Consider the following 19147-nt stretch of genomic DNA (forward strand, 5'->3'; position numbering starts at 1 on the left):
GCAGGAGGAAAAAAGGATACTACGTCGCAGGGCTCAATGCTGGCTACTTATCACATCTGGTCCCGATGCTGAGGAATATCGAGGGGTCTTGAGGCCAAAGCCCCCCTGAAGGCGAAAATACTTCCACAGTTTACTGCTGCCACAGAACAATATCCCAAATGAGGAATCCATGAAGGACACAATCCATTAGAAACCGTGGGATGAACTCGCAAACCCCATGGCTGAGGTTGTGCAGGTCCACATACCAGACCCTCTGTGACCATCGTTGGGCCACCAAGTTCAACATAAACTACAAATCTCACAAAATGGTGCAGTAAGAGCCATGGCCTAAAGTGAAGAGAACAAGTTACTGCCCCTGTGGTAGTGACTGCATTGGTTACCGGTGCAACACTGTATATGGCATAAAGTTTTGTCTCTCAAATAAATGCATTACCGGCTCTGTCCCTCAATACCTGAAGGATCGGATTCTCAGCAAAACTCTTGAGAACCGTACAATCTAATAAGGGTATCATTCTTTTTCAACCACATTCCAAACTTGTATGATTTGGTGCTACAGACTTTGATGCTTGGACACCAAAGGATTGGAATGAGCTCCTGCATGCCCTGCACAATCTCACTGGCCATGTGAAGTTTAAAAAGGACCTTAACACCTTACTATTCAACAAAGAGGTTGACTAGGCTTTTCTGTCTTTACCTGCGTTTGTTCCATTTGTGTTTTTATGTAGAGCGCTCTGGGGCCTCTGGGTCCAGCAGCGCATAAGAATTCAAGTAAATAAATGCCCAGCAAGGAAACTCCATGGAGCATTACTGAAGGCACTTTTGGTTGAAATGTGTTTTGCATATTATCATCTGTGGAACACCCCACATCGAGAAGACTTGAACCACCACTGACTCAGGGTGCAACACGGTTTCCTGCTGTGGGCACCCACATTCGCATCATACTCCCCAGTGAAGGAGAAATACCTGGACTAAGATGCAGATGGCATGAAGCTACGCCTAAAGAGCATGTGCTTCCTTCCATACATTCAGGGAACCCACAACACTGAACTTCTAGTGCATAACAGCCTTGTTGTCCCTAAAGGTCTAACCGCAACTGAAAAGCCTGGAAAGCAAGGTGAATTGTTCCCACCTCCAACACATGTATGTAGGGTTGTCCATCTCCCCAACCATCCTCTCGCAAATGTTCAGATTGTTGAGAAGCGTGACCCAGGCCATCATGGAGGCATCCATTATGACATGCTCCTCGAAAACCAGGAAAGCAAAAGGTTCACACCCATCATGTTCTGCTACCTGCCCCACAAGCCCACATTCTTCACCAGAGCTGCACTAACCAGCAGACTATCCTCCAAGAACCCAAACAGCCTGCTCCAATTGAACCTGAGCTATCGAACATCTACATGCAAAGCCTCACCCAAAGAAAAAGAAAACTATCTAAGGCCGTTATGGCTTAAACAGTAGTGTTGCCAACATGATCCCTGGCCACATGTTGCCTTTATAGCCACAAACCTCTTGATCAGAGGAAAAGCCTTAATCAATGTTGTGTTCAGCACGGAGACTATGAATTGCAGCTGCAAACATAGGACTACATTTTACTTTTTGAGGTTCAAGGAGAAAGCCAGACCATGTCAAAGCACTCCATTCCTCACTGGATATTTTTTCAAAGCCAATGGTTGAGGTAGGGGCATACCTTCACAACTGTCATATGCACATGGAATTTCATGACTGCCATCACCTGAGGCCAATGGTAGGCTGAAGGCTAATAACCTGCACTGTCAGTGGTAGTCCGCAGCCACAGACTGCAGGCAATTCCTGCCATCTGGCAGGACTGGGATGTGAAAATATGCAGCCGCCTGTTCAGGGATACCATCCAGTCACGCTGAACGAAAGCGCCCAGAAGCTGGGCCAATGTCACTATTTTTATTTTTTATTTTTTTATATACGTGTTCAAGCCTCTGGGGTCTAGAAAGGGCCACAGTGTCCCCGATTCCCTTTTCAAAGTGACAAACCTTTAAACAATCTGGTAAGGTGTTCTGTTCCAGGTTTCCTTACTATGGCCCCTTTTTAGTTACTTGTTTGACATTCTGAAGCAACTGTGCTTGATAAAGCCCCAGTCTCTGCTGCTATGGGGATAGGAGGAGAGGGGCTAGTCGGGGAAAAATACAATCTTTTTCTACAATTTGCAAGACCCATTGGTCCACGTTCACACCTTTCCACTTGTTGACAAAATCCACCAGACTGCCCCAAACAGGTGTTGGTTGCCCCGGAGACACAAAACAAGACTTCCCTTGAGTGGTCATCCCTGTAGAGGCTGCAGTCTGGGTCACATCCAGCTGACCCCTGCCTCTCGCAGGTTTCCTGTACAACTGGGTCCTTACTGGGGTACCCCTTTGAGATGCTGCTTTTTCAGCATAGCAGGTATGCTCTTGTACTGTTGAGGTCTGAAAAACTGCTTCAGGGTGATGGACAAACCCAAGGAACTAGCAGTCTGTCTGGAGTCCTTAAAACTTACCAAGATGTGGTTCCCCTCTTCACCAAAAAGGTTAGCCCTCTGAAATGACTAATTCCCAATTTTGGATATCAGGTAGGAAGCTAGACAGTCACAGCCAACCATGGTGCTTCATCGCACACATCATAACCCCCCCCCCTGGCTATCAACGATTGTGTCCAGGGTAGCTTGAATAACTGGCCGGATTGGATCAAACCCATCAGCCACTACACCTCCTTCGTGGTCTCAACTCCCTGCTACGAGAGGACAAATCTACTTCTCCGTCACCTGCCACAAACCAAACCAAACTGGTACCTTCTTTGGGCGATTGTGGCATTCAACGACCGCCCAGCAGAAAAATCAGATGTAAACACCTTTTCCATGGCATTTATATGGTTTGACCCTAATAAGAAGGTAGGGTATGGAAAACATCAGGGCGTACACTCTAGTTGGGAGCATGTGCCACCAAATAATCCACTTCTGGGAGGTCAAAGAGATTTGTAGGGTCGTATTCAAAGGCTAGACAACAACTAATATTCTCAGGTAAGGTGTCCACGCAAGTGGCATCCTGCAGACCTCAAAGTACCTATGCATCCAACTTACCTGGTTTGCTCACAGCAAATCCTTTTTGGGCCTTAGAACATGTTTCCACCCAGTCACCTATGCCATACACTTCATCGCTTCTCAGAAAGGGGCCATACCTCCAGCAACTTGCCCAGAACTCACTTGGCACTGTGCCACCTCCATGTGGCAAAGATTGTGTAGCTCTCTACTCTACAAAGTCAGTGGAGGTTGTGAGAAGCCAAAGGATGTCTCACGTACTAGTCCCCACAGATTGATCTCTCTCAGGTGGCCAGGGCACGGTCATCGCCTTTGGATCCAGACCCTGGGGGTGGACAAGTGCGGGAGGAGCACCTGGGTGAGGGGTCTCCTGAGATTGGGAGTGAGGCGACCGATGGTGAGATGCGGTATTCCTTCAAGTACACAGGACCCATCCTATTTTATAGGATTCTGCAATATCCCAAATCCCTCCCACTTCTACACAAACACTGGGCCAAGGAAGAGGGGGACAGAGTAAAGAGACTAACCCTTACATATCTCATTGGACACGACCTGCTAATCGGGTCAGTCAAAGCCAGGCAATTAATTTTAAGTGCATACATCGGATACCAATTGGCTCTCCTCACACGGATAAAAGGTGGACCAAAGAGACACACTATGAGCAAGGTGGAACACGAGCAAGAGCAGAACTTCTGGAGCGAGGGCGGACCTACTGGAGCAGAGCAATGGACTGAGGGACGAGAGCAAAGGGTAGAGAACCCCAGGAGTTCCCTACAGGAGGTTGGTGCATCCAAAAGGCTGCGAAAGACAAATGTAGAAGGCCAAATCCCAGACGAGAAGATTGCATTCTGTTTAAAGGACGCCAACAACCCTCCTGGGGGAATGGCAGAGTTTGGGAGGCGAGGCCAAGCCTGTGCTATTAACCTTGACTCGTGAATTAAGAACTTCAAAAGACTAGAAAGAAATTTAACAGCTGGTGAGTTGGCAAGCGACATGAAAGACCGGTGTATGTTAAGGAAAGAGTGAAGTTGCAACAGTATTTCACACAATTGAAGGCTGCACACGTGTGGATGAGATGCAAAGGAAGGCAGACCTGTGATGAACTTTGAAGTACTGATATCTGAAAAACCAGCGATACTGAATAGTGGAGTGGTCTGGCAAAAGGAAGTCGCCTACTCGCAAGTCTCTGTGAAAGGTGAAATGTTTTTGTGATAAAGTGAATGAACTATAAAAAGCGAACAAAACAATTAAAATTAAAGGGGGGGGGTTTAGTAAAAAGGTGAACGTTGAACTTGTGACATCGAACTACCCAGACCAATGTATTATTTATTTATTATTACATTTGTATTGCGCACCTCACCCTCCGGCATCTGGGCACATAACTTATGAAAATCGTTACAGATTCAGCAAGCTTAAGCGATTGGTTACAGTAGAGCAGGCTTAGGAAATAGGTTACAGGTAATGCAGATAGACCGGTTACTTACAGGTGAGGAGGAAATAACTTAATGTCCGGTGTAAAGAAACAAGTTTGAAGTGTTTTGCGGAAAGAAGGTAGGGATCCATCCTAAGGGCCGATGGCAAGGCATTCCAGTAGTTAGCTGCAATGACGGGGAAACTAGAGCCGCCTGCTCTTTGTCTTTTGTATCTAGTCTTAGTCACTTGCCCTTGATATGCAGAGCGGGTGGGTCTGGCAAGACCGTTTCTTTTTGTTATCAAGCTGGAGAGATAGCGATGGGCAGTGTTGGATAGACATTTGTGTGCGAGCGTGAGAGCTTTGAATTTAACATGGTCCCTCAATGGTAACCAACAAATGTTTCTTCTGAAGGTAGAATGTGATCTGGTTTAGGTATATTCAGTGCTGCTCTTATGGCATTTTTCTGCACAATTTGGAGTTTCTTAATGTTTTTGGCTGAAGAGCCTTCAAAGATGACATTGCAATAATCTATCCTAGAGAGGATTTGCACTCTTGCCAGGGTGATACGGTTCTCTTGTGTGAGATACGGTCTACAAGCCGTGATGAGTTTGGCTGTATAGGAGGATGCCGAGGTGATAGCGTTGACTTGTCATGAAAGGATTAGTAACGAGCTGTTATGATGAGGTTTCCATCTATGTTGAAGGATTGGTACAGCGTTGAAAGATTTTTGAGTTTTGCTTGGCTACCCAAGATCGGGATCTCAGTCTCATCATCATTATGACATAGCTCATTCTAAGCATCCATGCTTGGATTGTGTGATAGATTGCATCTAGGGCATTAGTGTCAGTAGTGTAGTCCCCAAGGGACACTGGGGCAAATAACACAAGAGTGTGAGCTGAAGGGAAAGTCAAAGTGGTCCTGCAGAGGTCTATAGTAAAAGCCACGCACATTTGAAAGTCTTCGACATCAGGAAGAATAGGTTAGAGCTCAACTGAGGGTGACCTACGTGAACTTTTTTGCTTTGAACGGTCTGAGCCGGGCTGATGGAGATCAGCGTGAACTTTTTGTTAAACTGTGTTTTGAAAGCTGCAAAGAGAGACTAACATGGAAGGACAGGCAGGCCTTGATCCACGTTTTGGACTGCCTTTGTTTGGAGAACCTGAGCGAGAGTGTCTCTACGGATACTGCCTTACAACGTGGGGAGGAGAGCTGACTCAGCCACATTTATTCTTTATATTCTAACACAGATTTTCCTTTACATACATATTCTCCTTTACAAACATTTTGTACAAGAGATAGGGCAGGCATTAGGTTTTGTTAGTATAGGCCATTTTGATTTCACAGATTCAACTAGGGCTGATTTATTTATTATTTGATGGTAGCGACGACTCCCATCCTAGCTATAGGGAAAAGTAGGAGTTTTTCTAAACCCTGAAAATCGAAAAAAGGTTTTACAAATTGTACATTTTATGTCAGTTTCATACTTGTGACACCATGCCTCACTTACAAGGTGTCCCTGTCGCAAAAAGTCAACAACCATGGCCTCTTGCTCCAAGGACCTTCCCTTCGCCTCCACACCATAGAACCCTGGAGCGTCAACTCTTCCCCCATCTGTCATGGTGGAAGGCAACAGAGACTTAACATTTCTTTAGTAAACATGCCCTAAATCTCATGTTGGGAGGACTCAAAATCCCTTGATGGCATGGTGACATCTGATGCTGCAATGGGTGCCGCCACTGACCTTACTGGTGGTTACTTGATGGATGAACCGGTTGTCTTCTTTTTCTTAGAGTGCCTATGTTTAGATGACCTAGAAGTACCCCTGGAATGAGACCTTTTCCTGTGCCTCATCTCCTTGGAAGTGATAGGTCTACACAGGAGACCCTCCCCAGCTCGTTTTTCCCCTCCAAAGGGGCCATGTGTTCCCCCAGTATCAGACTGGTCTCCCACTGCCTTTTCTATGACATGAATAGCCTACAAGATCTTCAAGGCCTGGCAAGTCTCACAGTTTTTGCTGTTGGGACGAGCCCCCCAAGCACAAAATGCAACAGTCCTGGATGTCAGTGATGGACATCGTCCTTTGAAACTTGCCATGAGCCAAAGACATTTTGCTCCTGAACTTACATGGCCATTGAAACCTCTCAGCTCAGAGTGTGTGATGAAGTCATGCAACCTGTGGGGACATATCAAATAATTTTTGGGAGCAAGGTGGGCAGTGCCACTTATATTCTGCACCCAGTCACTTCCAACAACACCAATATAGAGGGTCCATTAGCTCATTTAAACATGTGTGTTGAATCATTTATTTAGGTGTGTTTTAAAGTACTGCATGTCACCTTTCAGCCACTTGAATTGGCGTGTTCTCCTCACCCCTTTCAATGCAATGTCCGGGTGGAATTTTGTCTTCATATTGATGGTTATTATTTCACCTGGAGTTTCAAAGAGCAACTACAAAAGCATGTGCTATTGCATCATAGATCAAATTCACAAAACAGTCTTCTAGCAAAACATATGATACACACGAAAAAACTTACTTATAGATCTGACATTCAAGATTAGGTTTTCAGGCTGAATTGTCCATATTTGTTCTGAATCCACTGTATTCTGCACTTGCTCTCCTGCAGTTATTGACAGTTGGGGACCTTGAGGCCCTTTAACTGGTAGAACATCTAAAGATACGTTGGCAATATTTCTTTCAGTATTTGTAGCCCCGCTGGAAAAATAATTTTGAATCATCAGGTAAGACAAGAGAAGAGAAATAATAGCGCACAGTGTAATAGGAAAAACCATGCTGCAGGTAAATAAATTATAAGTTACTCACTGTAGTGACTAACGTACTCCTAGTCCATAGTCTCCTTTCGTCCATACTTTATGGGCGTCCCTCACTAGGGATGGGAAACAACCTTCTAAAACCGAAAAAAATTTCTTCCCCTTTAAATTTAGATGCGCCTGGGTTTGCGGCCCCGGAAGCATGCGCTCCCCTGACTACAACCACAGGCGTCACTCCTCAGTCCCCTTTGACACATTGGCTATATTACAATGCCTAATGACACCGGTTTTTAGAAGGGGGAGGATGATGGGTCGTATGGAGGAAAAGGAACTATGGACTAGAATAAGTTAGTCACTACATTGAGTAACTTGTAATTACTCCTACGTCCCGTCACCTTTCCTCCATACTGTATTGGCGACTACAACCGAATGAAGCCCTGGGTAGGAGAGTTGGTCCTCTAGGACAACAGGTTTCCCAAAGCTGCCTGGCCAAATGCAAAAGCAATAGTGCTTGCAAAAGGCTGATGGAGAGGCCCAAGTAGCCGCCTTGCTGATTGTATGCCATGGCACGTACCTTTGGAAAGCCAGAGACGTGGCCTTCGCTTGCATGGGCATACATGTTTGCAGGGAGGGTCATGTGCTACCCCTCAGAAGCTTCTTTGATGGCCATAAGCATCCACCTAGCTATTGACGCCTTGGATGCTTGGCTACCTGGTTTCGATCCACCGAAAGTAACAAACAGGGCATCCGATTTGCAGAAGGTCTTAGTCCTGTCTAGGTAGAATCTCCGGGCACGTCTGACATCCAGGCAGTGCAAAACCTCCTCTGCCTCATCCTTCGGAATTGAAAAAAAGGTTGGGAATACTATCTTCTCGTTAACGTGAAAAGATGACGGTGAAAATGAAGGGTGCGTCCTAAGCACCACTTTGTCCCGGTGGAATGTGGTATATGGTATATGGTTCTGAAGCAACCCGGGCCTGGATCTCACTGATTCTGCATGCTGAAGTGAAGCCAACCAGGAGAGCAGTTTTGATGGCAACAAGCCTGATGTCCATGGATGCAATGGGCTTGTGGGGCTAGTGAGCCCATGACCATGTTGAGGTTCCAGGCCAAGTGTGGTGGCTACACTGGACTGGAGGATACAATATGGTCAGGCCCTCTAGATGTAGCTTGACCACTGGATTAGAGGAGAAGAGGTTATATCTGGAGTATCTGTAAGCCCCAATGGCCACCAGATAAGTACAGCAAGTGTCCACCTGCACACCTGAATGAGTCAAGTGTGCTGAAAATGACAAGACTTTGTCTAGTGTGCCTGCCAGAGGGTATATCTCGTTTGCCTTGGCCCAGTGACAGCACCTGGTCCATTTGCTTCTGTATTGACTCCTGGTGGAGCTGCTTTTAGCCCCAGGATGATGTCCAAGTTGGCCTGTGACAAGTGTAGATACCACAGGGTGATGTGCTCAGGAAACAAGCTGCCAGGGCTAACTTCTCTGCAGCAGGGTGTACCACTGTGCCGCCCTGCTGGGATAAGGGGGCTGGTCCCACTGGGAGGAGGACTGGAGGATGACCCAAAAGTCGGAGGAGCTCTGAGTACCAAGGTCTGGCCAGCCATTGCGGCGCAATCAAGATGAGGCGAAGCCGCTGCGACTCCTTGACCTTGCAAATTACCCTGTTGAGCCCCATCATTCCTTCCTCTGGTTCAGGATCATGGGCTTTCATTTCCAATACAAGGTCCTCCCATTTGGGTATTAACATGGTTGGAGTTAAAGCGTATGCCCACATGTCATTCCAGTGAATCTGCAACGCATCCCCCAGTGAGCCTCTGCCCTGTCCCATCCAGGAAGCATACTGGTGACATCTCCTGTTGCTCCAGGTGGCGAATAGGTCCACCTGAGGATGGCCTCATTCGTTGAAGATCTCCTTCAGGACAGTCTCGCTCGACTGCCACTCATAGCCGTCGATCCCCAAACGTCTGAGTCTGGTCACCTCCAGGTTTCACTCCCCTGGGAGGTGGACAGCCGATACATAGATGTTGTGCGACAGTGCCCACTCCATATGTCGATGGATAACCTACAGATGGGAGGAGACCTGGTGCCACCCTGCTTGTTGATGTAATACATGCAGGTGGAGCTGTCTGTTTGAATCCAGACTGGCCTGTTGGCGACTATTGGGAGGAAAGCTTTGAGGGCAAGCCAGATGGCCATCATCGCAAGCCAACTGATGTGCTCTAGCTGCTCCTGCTTTGACCAAAGTCTGTGGACACTGATTGTCCTGGGTAGCGCCCCATCCTTCCAGGGATGAGTCTGTGGTAATGGGGACTGCCGGTAGGGGCTGCCAGAAAGGTCTGCCCACTAGCAGGTGGTCGTCTGATTTCCACCATAAGAGATCCTGGTGAAGATGCTGTGGTATGCTGACTAGGGCCGCTTGGGATCCTGTATCCTGATTCCAAGAGGCTTAGAAATGTAACTGCAGCCTCCACATTTTGAGCCTCAGAGTGTGGCACTGCCAGGAGGCATGCTGCCATGATCCCAAGCAGGTGCTGATACCACCGTGCTGACGTTACCAATCTGCTGAGGAAAATTATAAGTCACTCACTGTAGTGACTAACGTACTCCTAGTCCATAGACCCTTTCCTCCATACTGTATGGGCGACCCTCGCTAGGCACAGGAGACGGAACCTTTTTCACTAGAAAAAACCTTCATTAAATTTAGAAGCGTGTGGTGGTACGGCTCTGGGAGCATGAGCTCTCCTGACTCCGCCCATCAGCGCCGCCACTCAGTCCCCCATTGACACGTCGACAATATTATCATTGCAAGGGAAGGTGAACATAGGGAAGAGACAACGATCTTACTAGGCCAGGTGACATTGAGATTGCGCAAGTGCAGGGGAGGGGGGAGAGGGGAAAAGTGCAGGAGGAGGGAACAGTGCAATACATAGGACAACAGTAAAATAATAAGACAAAGTGCGGCCAGCTGGTGACAACTGCAAGGGGAAGTGCCAACATCAGGTGTCAAGTAAATGCTGGTAGGGGGCTGTAGGGATACAGAAACAGTCCCCAAGTGCAAGGGTTGTCAAGGGGGTAGTGCAGGTGCACAACTTGCAGGGAGGGGGCCTGGGCCAGAGATCAGAGGGTAGCCAGGTAATCAGTGCAGTTTCAGGTTCAGCCAGGAGATCAGCAGGGGAGAAGGCAGAAGCGAAGAGGAAGGTTTTGAGGTGCTTCCGGAGCCGGGGATTGTTCTCCTGAAGTTTCAGAGAGGCAGGGAGGATGTTCCAGAGGGAGGCCCCAACAGAAGAAAGATCTACCACCAACTCATTGCTTTGAGAAGCGACTGAACCTAAGGCAGTAGGAGGTGGATGAGCAAAGAGCTTGAGGAGGAAGATATTTCGGAAGAGAGAGTTGACGGTATTGAGGCCCCAGAAGGCCTTGTGGACAACGCAGAGGGTTTTGAACTTAATCCTCACCGCCACTCGGAGCCAGTGCAGAGATTTCTGTCCTGGAGAGATACGATCCCTGGGCTTGAGGCCACGGACAAGTACACCTGTGGTGCCCCCATCTGCTGAAGACCCTGAGCAGGATCTGATCGTTCAGCTGCCGTTCGTAATTGTCTGCTCCCAAACTGCTGAGACTGTCCGCTTCCAGGTTGGACTCCCCCGGAAGGTGGATCGCAGACAGGTAGATGTTATTCTCCAGGGCCCATTACCACATGCTGACTGCTAGGCTGCACAGCGGCGGGGACCTGGTGTCACCCTGCTTATTGGCATAATACATGCTGGTGGAGTTGTCCGTCTGGATGAGGACGACTTTGGCCCCAATGAGAGGAAGGAAAGCCTTAGAGCTAGCCAGACAGCCTTCAGCTCCAGCCAGATGGCATGGGATTCCTGCTCCTGCAGGGACCAGACACCTTGGACACCGAGATTGTCCAGCGTAGGCCCCCAGCCGTCCAGGGAGGAATCCATGGTGATGGTGACCTGAGGGGGAGCCTGCCGGAACTGCCCGTCAGTCATCAGGCTGCAGTCCCTGGACCACCAGGTGAGGTCCGGGTGGAGATAAAGAGGAATGCTGACGAGCTCCGCTTGGGAGCCCTGCCCCCGATTCCATAAGACTGTAAATGGGTGCGGTTTGTGTCATTTATACCAATGTCACATCCAAGTGCGGGAATGGACGCCGCTGAGGGACTTGGACTCGACGACGCTTGACGCCCTCTGCTGACGAGTTTCCAGAAGCTGCAATCAGGATATCGGTATATCAAAGATAAGGAATCCGTGGGAGGAAACAATACATTAGATCCAGCTATGCAGCTTGCTTCTTCTCCAACAATGGATCTTTCATAGATTCACATGCTGTACACACAAGCATACAATGCAAAAATTGGCAGAGGTCTAACCATCACAAAATGGTTACCTTACTCAAACAGATGACTAAGCACAGCTTGTCCGGATGCTGGACCTCTCCGTGGAATCCCTGTCCACAAAGTAGAATCTTGTGAGGGCATGTACAGGCCTCAAAGTGGCTGCCATGCAGATATCCAACAGTGGGACACTGGAGAGGAAGGCAGTAGTGGAAGAGACCGCCCTTGTGGAGTGTGCCCATCCTGGAAGCGGCCTGTTAGCGATGCAGTGGCATTAAGAAATACAGGACGACAGCCAGCAGGAAATGGAAGACTTGAACAGCCCCTTACCTATGGTATGGTAGGTACAGGCAACATAGTACTTTAAGGCCTGCATAACGTTTTGTGAATGCAGCAAGGGTTCTGCCAGAGTAGGGGGTGAAGCAAAGACGACAGACAAGACCAACCATTCGTTAACATGGAAAGATGAAGGCACCTTATGCATGAAAGCAGATTTTGTCCCTAACATGACCTTGGACTTGTAGAAAACCATATAGGGTGTTTTGCATGATAAAGCCTGTATTTCCCCAACCCTTCTGGCAGAGATGATGGCGACCAAAAAAAGAAGAGGGCAACTAAATGTTTGCTTTGTGCAAGGGCTCGAAGAGAGGACCCATTAATCTGGAAAGAACAAGGTTCAACTTCCACACCAGGGTCGTTGTCTGCACAGGTAGGGAAACCTGGAAAATAGACTTAGAAATTCTTTAACAAGGCGATGTGTAAAACTAGAAATTGCTGCTAGATGGACTTTAATGGGGGAGTGTGACAGACCACTGTGGGCCAAGGACAGAAGGTACAGTAAAATGTCCTGAGGTAGAAAGAGAAAAGGATTAAACTGATGGGCAGCACACCCAATTGTGAAACACTTCCACTTGTGGTCTTAAGAGACAGTGGAGGGTGTGCAAGATTTAACCAGAACATCAAGGCAATCCTGTGGCATAGGGACTTGCCAGAAATCAAGGAAAGCAGGAGCAAAGCTTCAGGTTAAGGGAGGCTGGATCGTGGAGCAGGACCGACCCCTTGTCCCTGAAGAGGAGGTTAGACAGGAAGGGGACTGATTGGAGGTGTCGATGAGAGGCTGAGGAATTCAGAGAATCAGAATGGTCTCTGCAAGGCCCCGGAAACCAGAGCGGTCTGCACCGCTGTCGCCAAAGCGTGCTGGACCCAGGGGATCAGAGGAAACTGAGGGAATGCATTGAGAAACTGGACGGCATGGAAACGTGAAGGCATCCCCCAGGCTTCTGGCTTGCGGAACCTGCTGACAAATGCACTGCACTTGGCATTCTCCCTGGTGGCAAATGTTAGGAAAGATTTCCATTTCATGTGTAATTTTCCCTCCAGTTGTGTACCCCCCCCAACTTTTTGCTGATGTGTAAACACCAAAGTCTGACTTTATCAGAAGAGCACATGCTTCTGCTGCACCCCCCTGGGCTTTTCACTCACTTTTCATGGGAAAACTGACATGCCCTTAAAGAGACTGTTTCCCCGTAGTCATTGTAGCTACTTTTCTGCAACATGTAACAAGTGTACAATGTACCTTACAGTACAGTGCACTTGAGCCTAGTCATTTCCAAAGGTCCTACATACTCTCAAAGTATTTTTTTTTTAGAAGTGCGGATGTGCCTCGGACAGGGCTGGTGGCAGCTTCTCATTTTTCATATTTTTAACCCTTTCTTGCCAGGTAAACCGGGATTACGGCATTTGGCACGTTTAGGTGGCCTGGCTCCAAAATGGCCACGGCAAGAGGTTCTTTGTCCTGTCCTTTGGCCATCTTGCCCCTTCACCTTCCCCAGGTCGAGCCTACCCGGGTCAGTCCTCATTTGGGCATGCATATTGCCACGAAGCAGCAAGCTTTCGCGGGCTTCTGCATGCCTTGTGTGCGTGCCCCCAGGATGTAGGTTGGAACGTCTGGTTCCAATACACATCCTGGGTACCAGTCTCTCTGGAGTGAATGCCTGGGACCACAGTGGTGCATGATTGGTCCACGTATGGTATGTCTGTATGTGAGCAGATCTCCCATTGGGGTCCTCTGTTTTGACGCACAGGAGATTCTGGATAAGAGAAGGCCCCAAACACCCATACCATGTCGATCGCTGGAGTTCTCACTGAACGAAGGATAGGATCCAAGTATCCTGAAACTAAGAAGCCAAGTCGAGGAACCGCTGATGACCCGCTGGAAAGTTTGGCACCCTGAGCCCGCTGTTGTCCCACTGGATCCCTCTGCTTCTGGTTGTCCTAGAAGGTCTGCGAAGACATTTCAACCTATTGGAATAGTGGAACCAACTATTCTCGGCACCTTCAAAGTAACCTGCAAGTAAGCCTCTTCGGAAGTGTCCCTGGACCAGCCAGTGGACTGACCAGCTTGCGCAAACATTTTGCCTCGATACCGCCGCCGTTTATAGGAGACCCTTGAAACTTGTCACATTGAAAGCTCTGGGTTCACGGCACACTCAATTTCGTACATGTGGCATTCCCAGTTCTGGATTAAAGTGAGTGCACCCGAACCGGAGTTTATGCGGTTGCAGTGTCGTCCAGCCGTGGTGACGAACTTTGAAAGTTCATTGCAACTGTAGTCCTCTGTGCCCTGAAGCCTGCTACAGTGGAACTGCAATGATCCATCCTCCAGCAGCTGAGAAATCGCCACTGTCCCATAGGGGAATCAACGGTGTAACTTTGTCGCTGAAAGCCGCAGAAACGCGAGATTGCCACATTTGTACCTGCAACCGAAGTGGACTGGACTGCCGAAGTTTGGTCCAGAGTGCGCCGGGGGTTGATGAGTAATTGCAACCCTAACCGGTGGCCCCTAGCACATACATCCATTTTTACGCATGATTGGCCCCTGAGGGCCCCTATCCTTTCGACTGCTAGTGCAAACTAGGGAACCATTCCCAACTTTTGGAATTGACTCTGCCTTTGAGTGGAGGCCCTCCTCGAAAAGTGGGAAACTATTCTGCACCACCTCACCGACCTTCCTGAGCTGCTACAACCCCTACTGCCCATTTGAATTACTGCGTGCGCCAGCTTCCCAAGAACATTTGAGCATTAGGCTCCTCTCATCTTAGGGATTGGACTGCCTTTCAGTTAGGATTGTGTTTGATACAGAAGGGCCTAAAGACTATTTGCACTGCCTGCTTCCCTGTTTAGGTTGTGGACCCATTTGGTGCATTCATCCTTTGGACCCCATTGGTCTTGTATATATGTTTCTAGATAGGATTGTGTTGGTTTAATAGTATTGCTGTGATTTTCTTACTTACTGTGTTTTGAATTGGAAAGGCCTTGGAATAAATGGATTTTTATTTTTGATATATATACACACCTGACTGGGAGTGATTTGTAATTGTCCTTAACTCTGTGTGCTCATTGAGGTCTTTCAGTCACCCTCACCCCTCCTGGGACCTAGTGTTGACCGCCGCCATAGCTATCTTGATTGGTCTGGCTTGTTCAGAAGGTTGCCCTGTTCCAAGAAACTAGAGACTGGCCTTCTGAACTTCTGCCCACCAGGTCAGAGTTCAGAAATCCATTTTAACAGTAAAGACGTCTTTCTTTAGAACACTCCATTTCTGGAAGATGCGGCGAAGCTCCCACTCGTGGCAGGAGTGTAGTTTTCTGCTCAGTGAGTCGTCATTCTAGTTGTGGATGCCTAGCAGATGAAAGGGGGATAGGAACATCCCCTGGGCCAGGGTGCCTTTCTAGAGGGACTGAGCTGCTGTGAGAGGAGGTCATTTTGTGCCGCATTGTATCCATATGTAAAACTCAAAGGAATGCAGGAAGACATCATCCCAATGAGAGATTTCAAAGAGCGGACTGATGCGGTCTGCTTCAGTGAGAGGAAGATAATCTTTGTTAGGATGGCGGTAAACCTGTCCGCCAACGGGGTGGCCATGCAGGAGACTATCTAGCTGTGCCCCCAAGAACAGCAACAGCTGGGAAGGAGTGAAACAGGACTTGCTGTAATTGATGTAGAATCCTTGAGAGGACAGAAAGTGCATTGTTGTCGTGGTGGGACGCATTGCCTGATGGAAGGAAGGAGCTCCAACTAATCACTGAGGTGGAAGGCGTGGCTTGCAGCCATGGTATAAGCTGACTCCTGAGCTGTGCTCCCACCTGATCCGAAGTAAATCCAAACAAAACGACCAGTTGCCCGCACTCCTTCTGCCTTAAATTGCAATAACAAGGCCATAATCATTGGGAGTGCGCTTAGGTGAAATTTTGGATTTAAAAGGGTTCGCCAGAATGAAGCTACACGTACTGCGAGAGCTGCTGACAAGAACTGACCCAAGATGGCGTCTGAGACGGGGACAAAGTGAGAGTGGAGCTGTTGTGCTGCGTTACAGGATGGATCCGTACAGCCTGTGTCATAGTGAACAGCTGCAAGTGCACAGGAACTGTGGGCTCACTGGAACATTGTCCCCCGCCCCTCGCAGTTAACCGGCATGGATCCTAACCATGCACACCCCTGCTCTGAGACGGAGATCCCTGCAGTACCACCCCTCACACTGGCCATTTACCGGTAAGAGGCTTGCGCCTGCACCCCCGCTCTGAGACCGAGATCCTAGCCAGAAGACAGAGTGCTGACACGCAGGGGCCCGACAATTCTAGAGGGGGCTCCACACATGTGTGAAGATTGCGGCAAAGGGGAACTGGCGCTAAGCGACTGGAGTGCCAAGGTGCTGAGAGGGTAAGTGCACAGAACGCGGGGGTAAGAAGCCCCCCACCCTTATAAAGCGTGTCGCGCAGGACTAAGGACCACAACATACTGAGACAAGCGCTGCGTGTTAACAATAACTTCCCCAGAGCAACACTCTTACCCATAATCTTCACTGTTGCTGATCACAGCTCAGCATGTGGCTGTCAGCTGCAGTCTATTAAAGGAGTGTTGCTCTTATTGAATTTAAAACAAGGCCAAGGCAGCACCCTTATACCACAGCACAAGAGCCTTGCACCCAGGAGGAGAGCAGGAGACGTACGGTCCTGCTCCAATTGGGCAACCTGCACTACACACTCATCGAGGGAAGCATAGCGTGCAGAGAAGCACTAGCCATTGGCTCCATCTACCAACCCCAATAGTGCTACACAAAAGCGGGCGTGCCCTGTACATTATACCTAGCGCCAAACACAGTCTGTATGCCTCCTAAGGCCACCAAGCTGAATAGTGGCCAAACAACGCTGGATAGTTACACCAGGAATAAGTATAAATCATCCAGGGGGGGTGGCTCCATGGCCACAGGGTAGGATGCGTCCTTGGCGTTCTCCTGATGATCCAATAAAAATCCTGTGCTTCTCCAAGGCAGCTGGTAGGTGGAATAATGGAACCGCTGGGTGTATGAAGGCACAGTGGTCTCCCAGCAGGCAACTCCAGTAATGATTATAGCGAAGACCATCAACTGTGGGCCCAAACAGCGGAACGACCAAGATGGCGGTGCACCAAGAACAAAGTAACTGGCTGTGGGAGTGCTGCGCCCTATGGAGAGGAGCCACGCTGCAGTGGATCGAAGGTAGACCATAGCTGGCGTGATAAGTGAGACCGTGCTGTGAGGGGAATAGGCTGCGACCCCGGAACAGTGCTGTCGGGAGCGGGAGACCTCACAGCTACGAAGAGACCAACTGGCCAGTTGCAGCATGATGGAGCCGCACGGGCAGGGAGCTGAGCAGCAGACTTGAGTGCAACCCCACAGTCATCTGGAGAAGATCCCCGAGTACACCCCTGCCATCTGAGCAGCTGGTTACCTGAACAGTGAATCCTACATATGTGGATGCAGAACTGGTGGCGGCGCCGCGGTGCACGATGACAGAGAAGCGAGACAGAAAGCAGTAAGGAGTGGGGGGCAGACGGGGGAGCCCAGAATTTTGAAAACTAATAATTGCCTGCTGGGAAGGTGGCTCCCCTGCGTTGCCAATGACACTCTGGGTCAATATAACAAGCTGATCACAAGTACACAACGGCTGGTAGGCCCTGGGGCATAGCGAAAGGTTGACGCATGGGGCCTTGCAGATGACCCGGGGCGCTTGGGGGCTGCTGCACCCTGGCATGGTGAGCCACTAGATACACACACAGAGGTGAGACAACGGGAAGTGCGGAGTAGACTGCAGCCTGCAGGAGACTGCCGCAGCCACGCGCAGAGGCACAGGGGCACTGTCCAAAACTGGTACAGTGGACAAAGACCACAGGCAGAGAGCCTACGGAAAACAGCGTAACCAAGCCTGGCAATACAACTGAGACCTTGGTGATCCAGAGTACGGCAAAGCAGGAGGTATTGCACCCATGTTTGGCGCTGTGGCAGGGCACGGATTGGGAAACGATTCGCAGTGACCAAGTGCATGCAGCATTGCATGCAGACAGGAGACGCCGAAGCTAGCCACTAATCAACACGCCTACCCCGGGGCAACGGAACGGGAAAGACAACCTTGGCAAGTGGGGGCGCTACAGATAGAGGTTGCGCAGTGCACTGGAAGACTCCCCAGTGAGCACGAAACGGCAACACGTGCTGCGCCTGCAGTCATCAGGGGAGCACACTGCCCCTCCGTTAATGGAGCGGGACAGTGTACACCACAGAGGTTCCGGTGCACAATGACGACTAAGGGCAGCAAGGGAAAGCAGAAGCAAACCACATTTGAAACCTTTATGAAAGGCCAGCCCACCCACCATACAGAAGTAAAGGGAGAAAGATAAAGATCAAGCGATACGGGGGACAATGGCAGAAGCAAGGCAGCAACAGATTGTGGAGGCTATTGTGGCACTTCAAACAACGATCAATATGGCACTGTTGCATCAAGACGTCCGAGCCATAGCAGACTGCACTAGAAAACTGGAGGAGCAGGTCAAGAAAAATATAGAAGGGAGGGTGCAAACGACGACGTCTGACCCCACCACGTACATCGAGAATTTGTTGATCCAGGCAATAGGGGCGGAAAAGCTGACGCAGGGGTTCACGATCGAACAAGCACACCACTCCCTTATCAGGAAACCACCACCAGAGAAAAGATCCTTGCTTACTCCAGGTCAGGGGGGACTATACAGAGGGCGTTAGCAAAGGTCTCGGTGTACCCTGACTACACCTTCCACATCCAGAAGAGGAGAACCCAATTCATCACGATCAAGGCTAGGCTTAGGAAAGCAGGCCTCAAGTACATGTTGCTATATCTGGCAAAGCTGAAAGTGATACAAAATGGGAAAGTTTTCTTCTTCGAGACACCGACAGATGCGCAGGACTGGATGGATGATGCACAGATACCAGATCTGCCGAAGCAGAATGAACGTACCTAGACGGGAGATGGGGAACCCGGTGCAAGCAGCCATGAGAGAACTATGATGTGGGGGGTGGGGGGGATGTTGGAGCTGGGCCTGAGCAGGGTTACTGCACACAGCAATTGAAATGTATGTGTATTGTGGAAGCAATAGGATATGTTAAGTAGGGAACAGGAGCTACACGGTGGACGTAGACGCACGGCAGTGCGAACACCAGCGGCAGACCCACTACCCCCCCCCCTTAAACCCCCCCCGCCCCGAGTTGAAGTAGTAGGATTAGGGC

At 49.3% G+C, this 19147-nt stretch overlaps 1 protein-coding gene across 5 annotated transcripts in view; it reads right to left on the reverse strand.

The window, feature by feature from the left end:
• The window catches only part of CEP192 (centrosomal protein 192), a 2773731-nt gene that overhangs the window by 522920 nt on the left and 2231664 nt on the right, over nucleotides 1-19147 (reverse strand). For all 5 annotated transcript variants that reach the window (XM_069620824.1, XM_069620822.1, XM_069620821.1 and 2 more), the window contains one exon: nucleotides 6995-7173. In XM_069620824.1, the coding sequence (XP_069476925.1) occupies nucleotides 6995-7173 (179 nt within the window). The remainder of the gene's footprint in view (nucleotides 1-6994; nucleotides 7174-19147) is intronic.

Source organism: Ambystoma mexicanum, chromosome 5q, assembly GCF_040938575.1.
Source record: "Ambystoma mexicanum isolate Mex_15411 chromosome 5q, UKY_AmexF1_1, whole genome shotgun sequence".
In the NCBI taxonomy this organism is placed as follows: Eukaryota; Metazoa; Chordata; class Amphibia; order Caudata; family Ambystomatidae; genus Ambystoma; species Ambystoma mexicanum.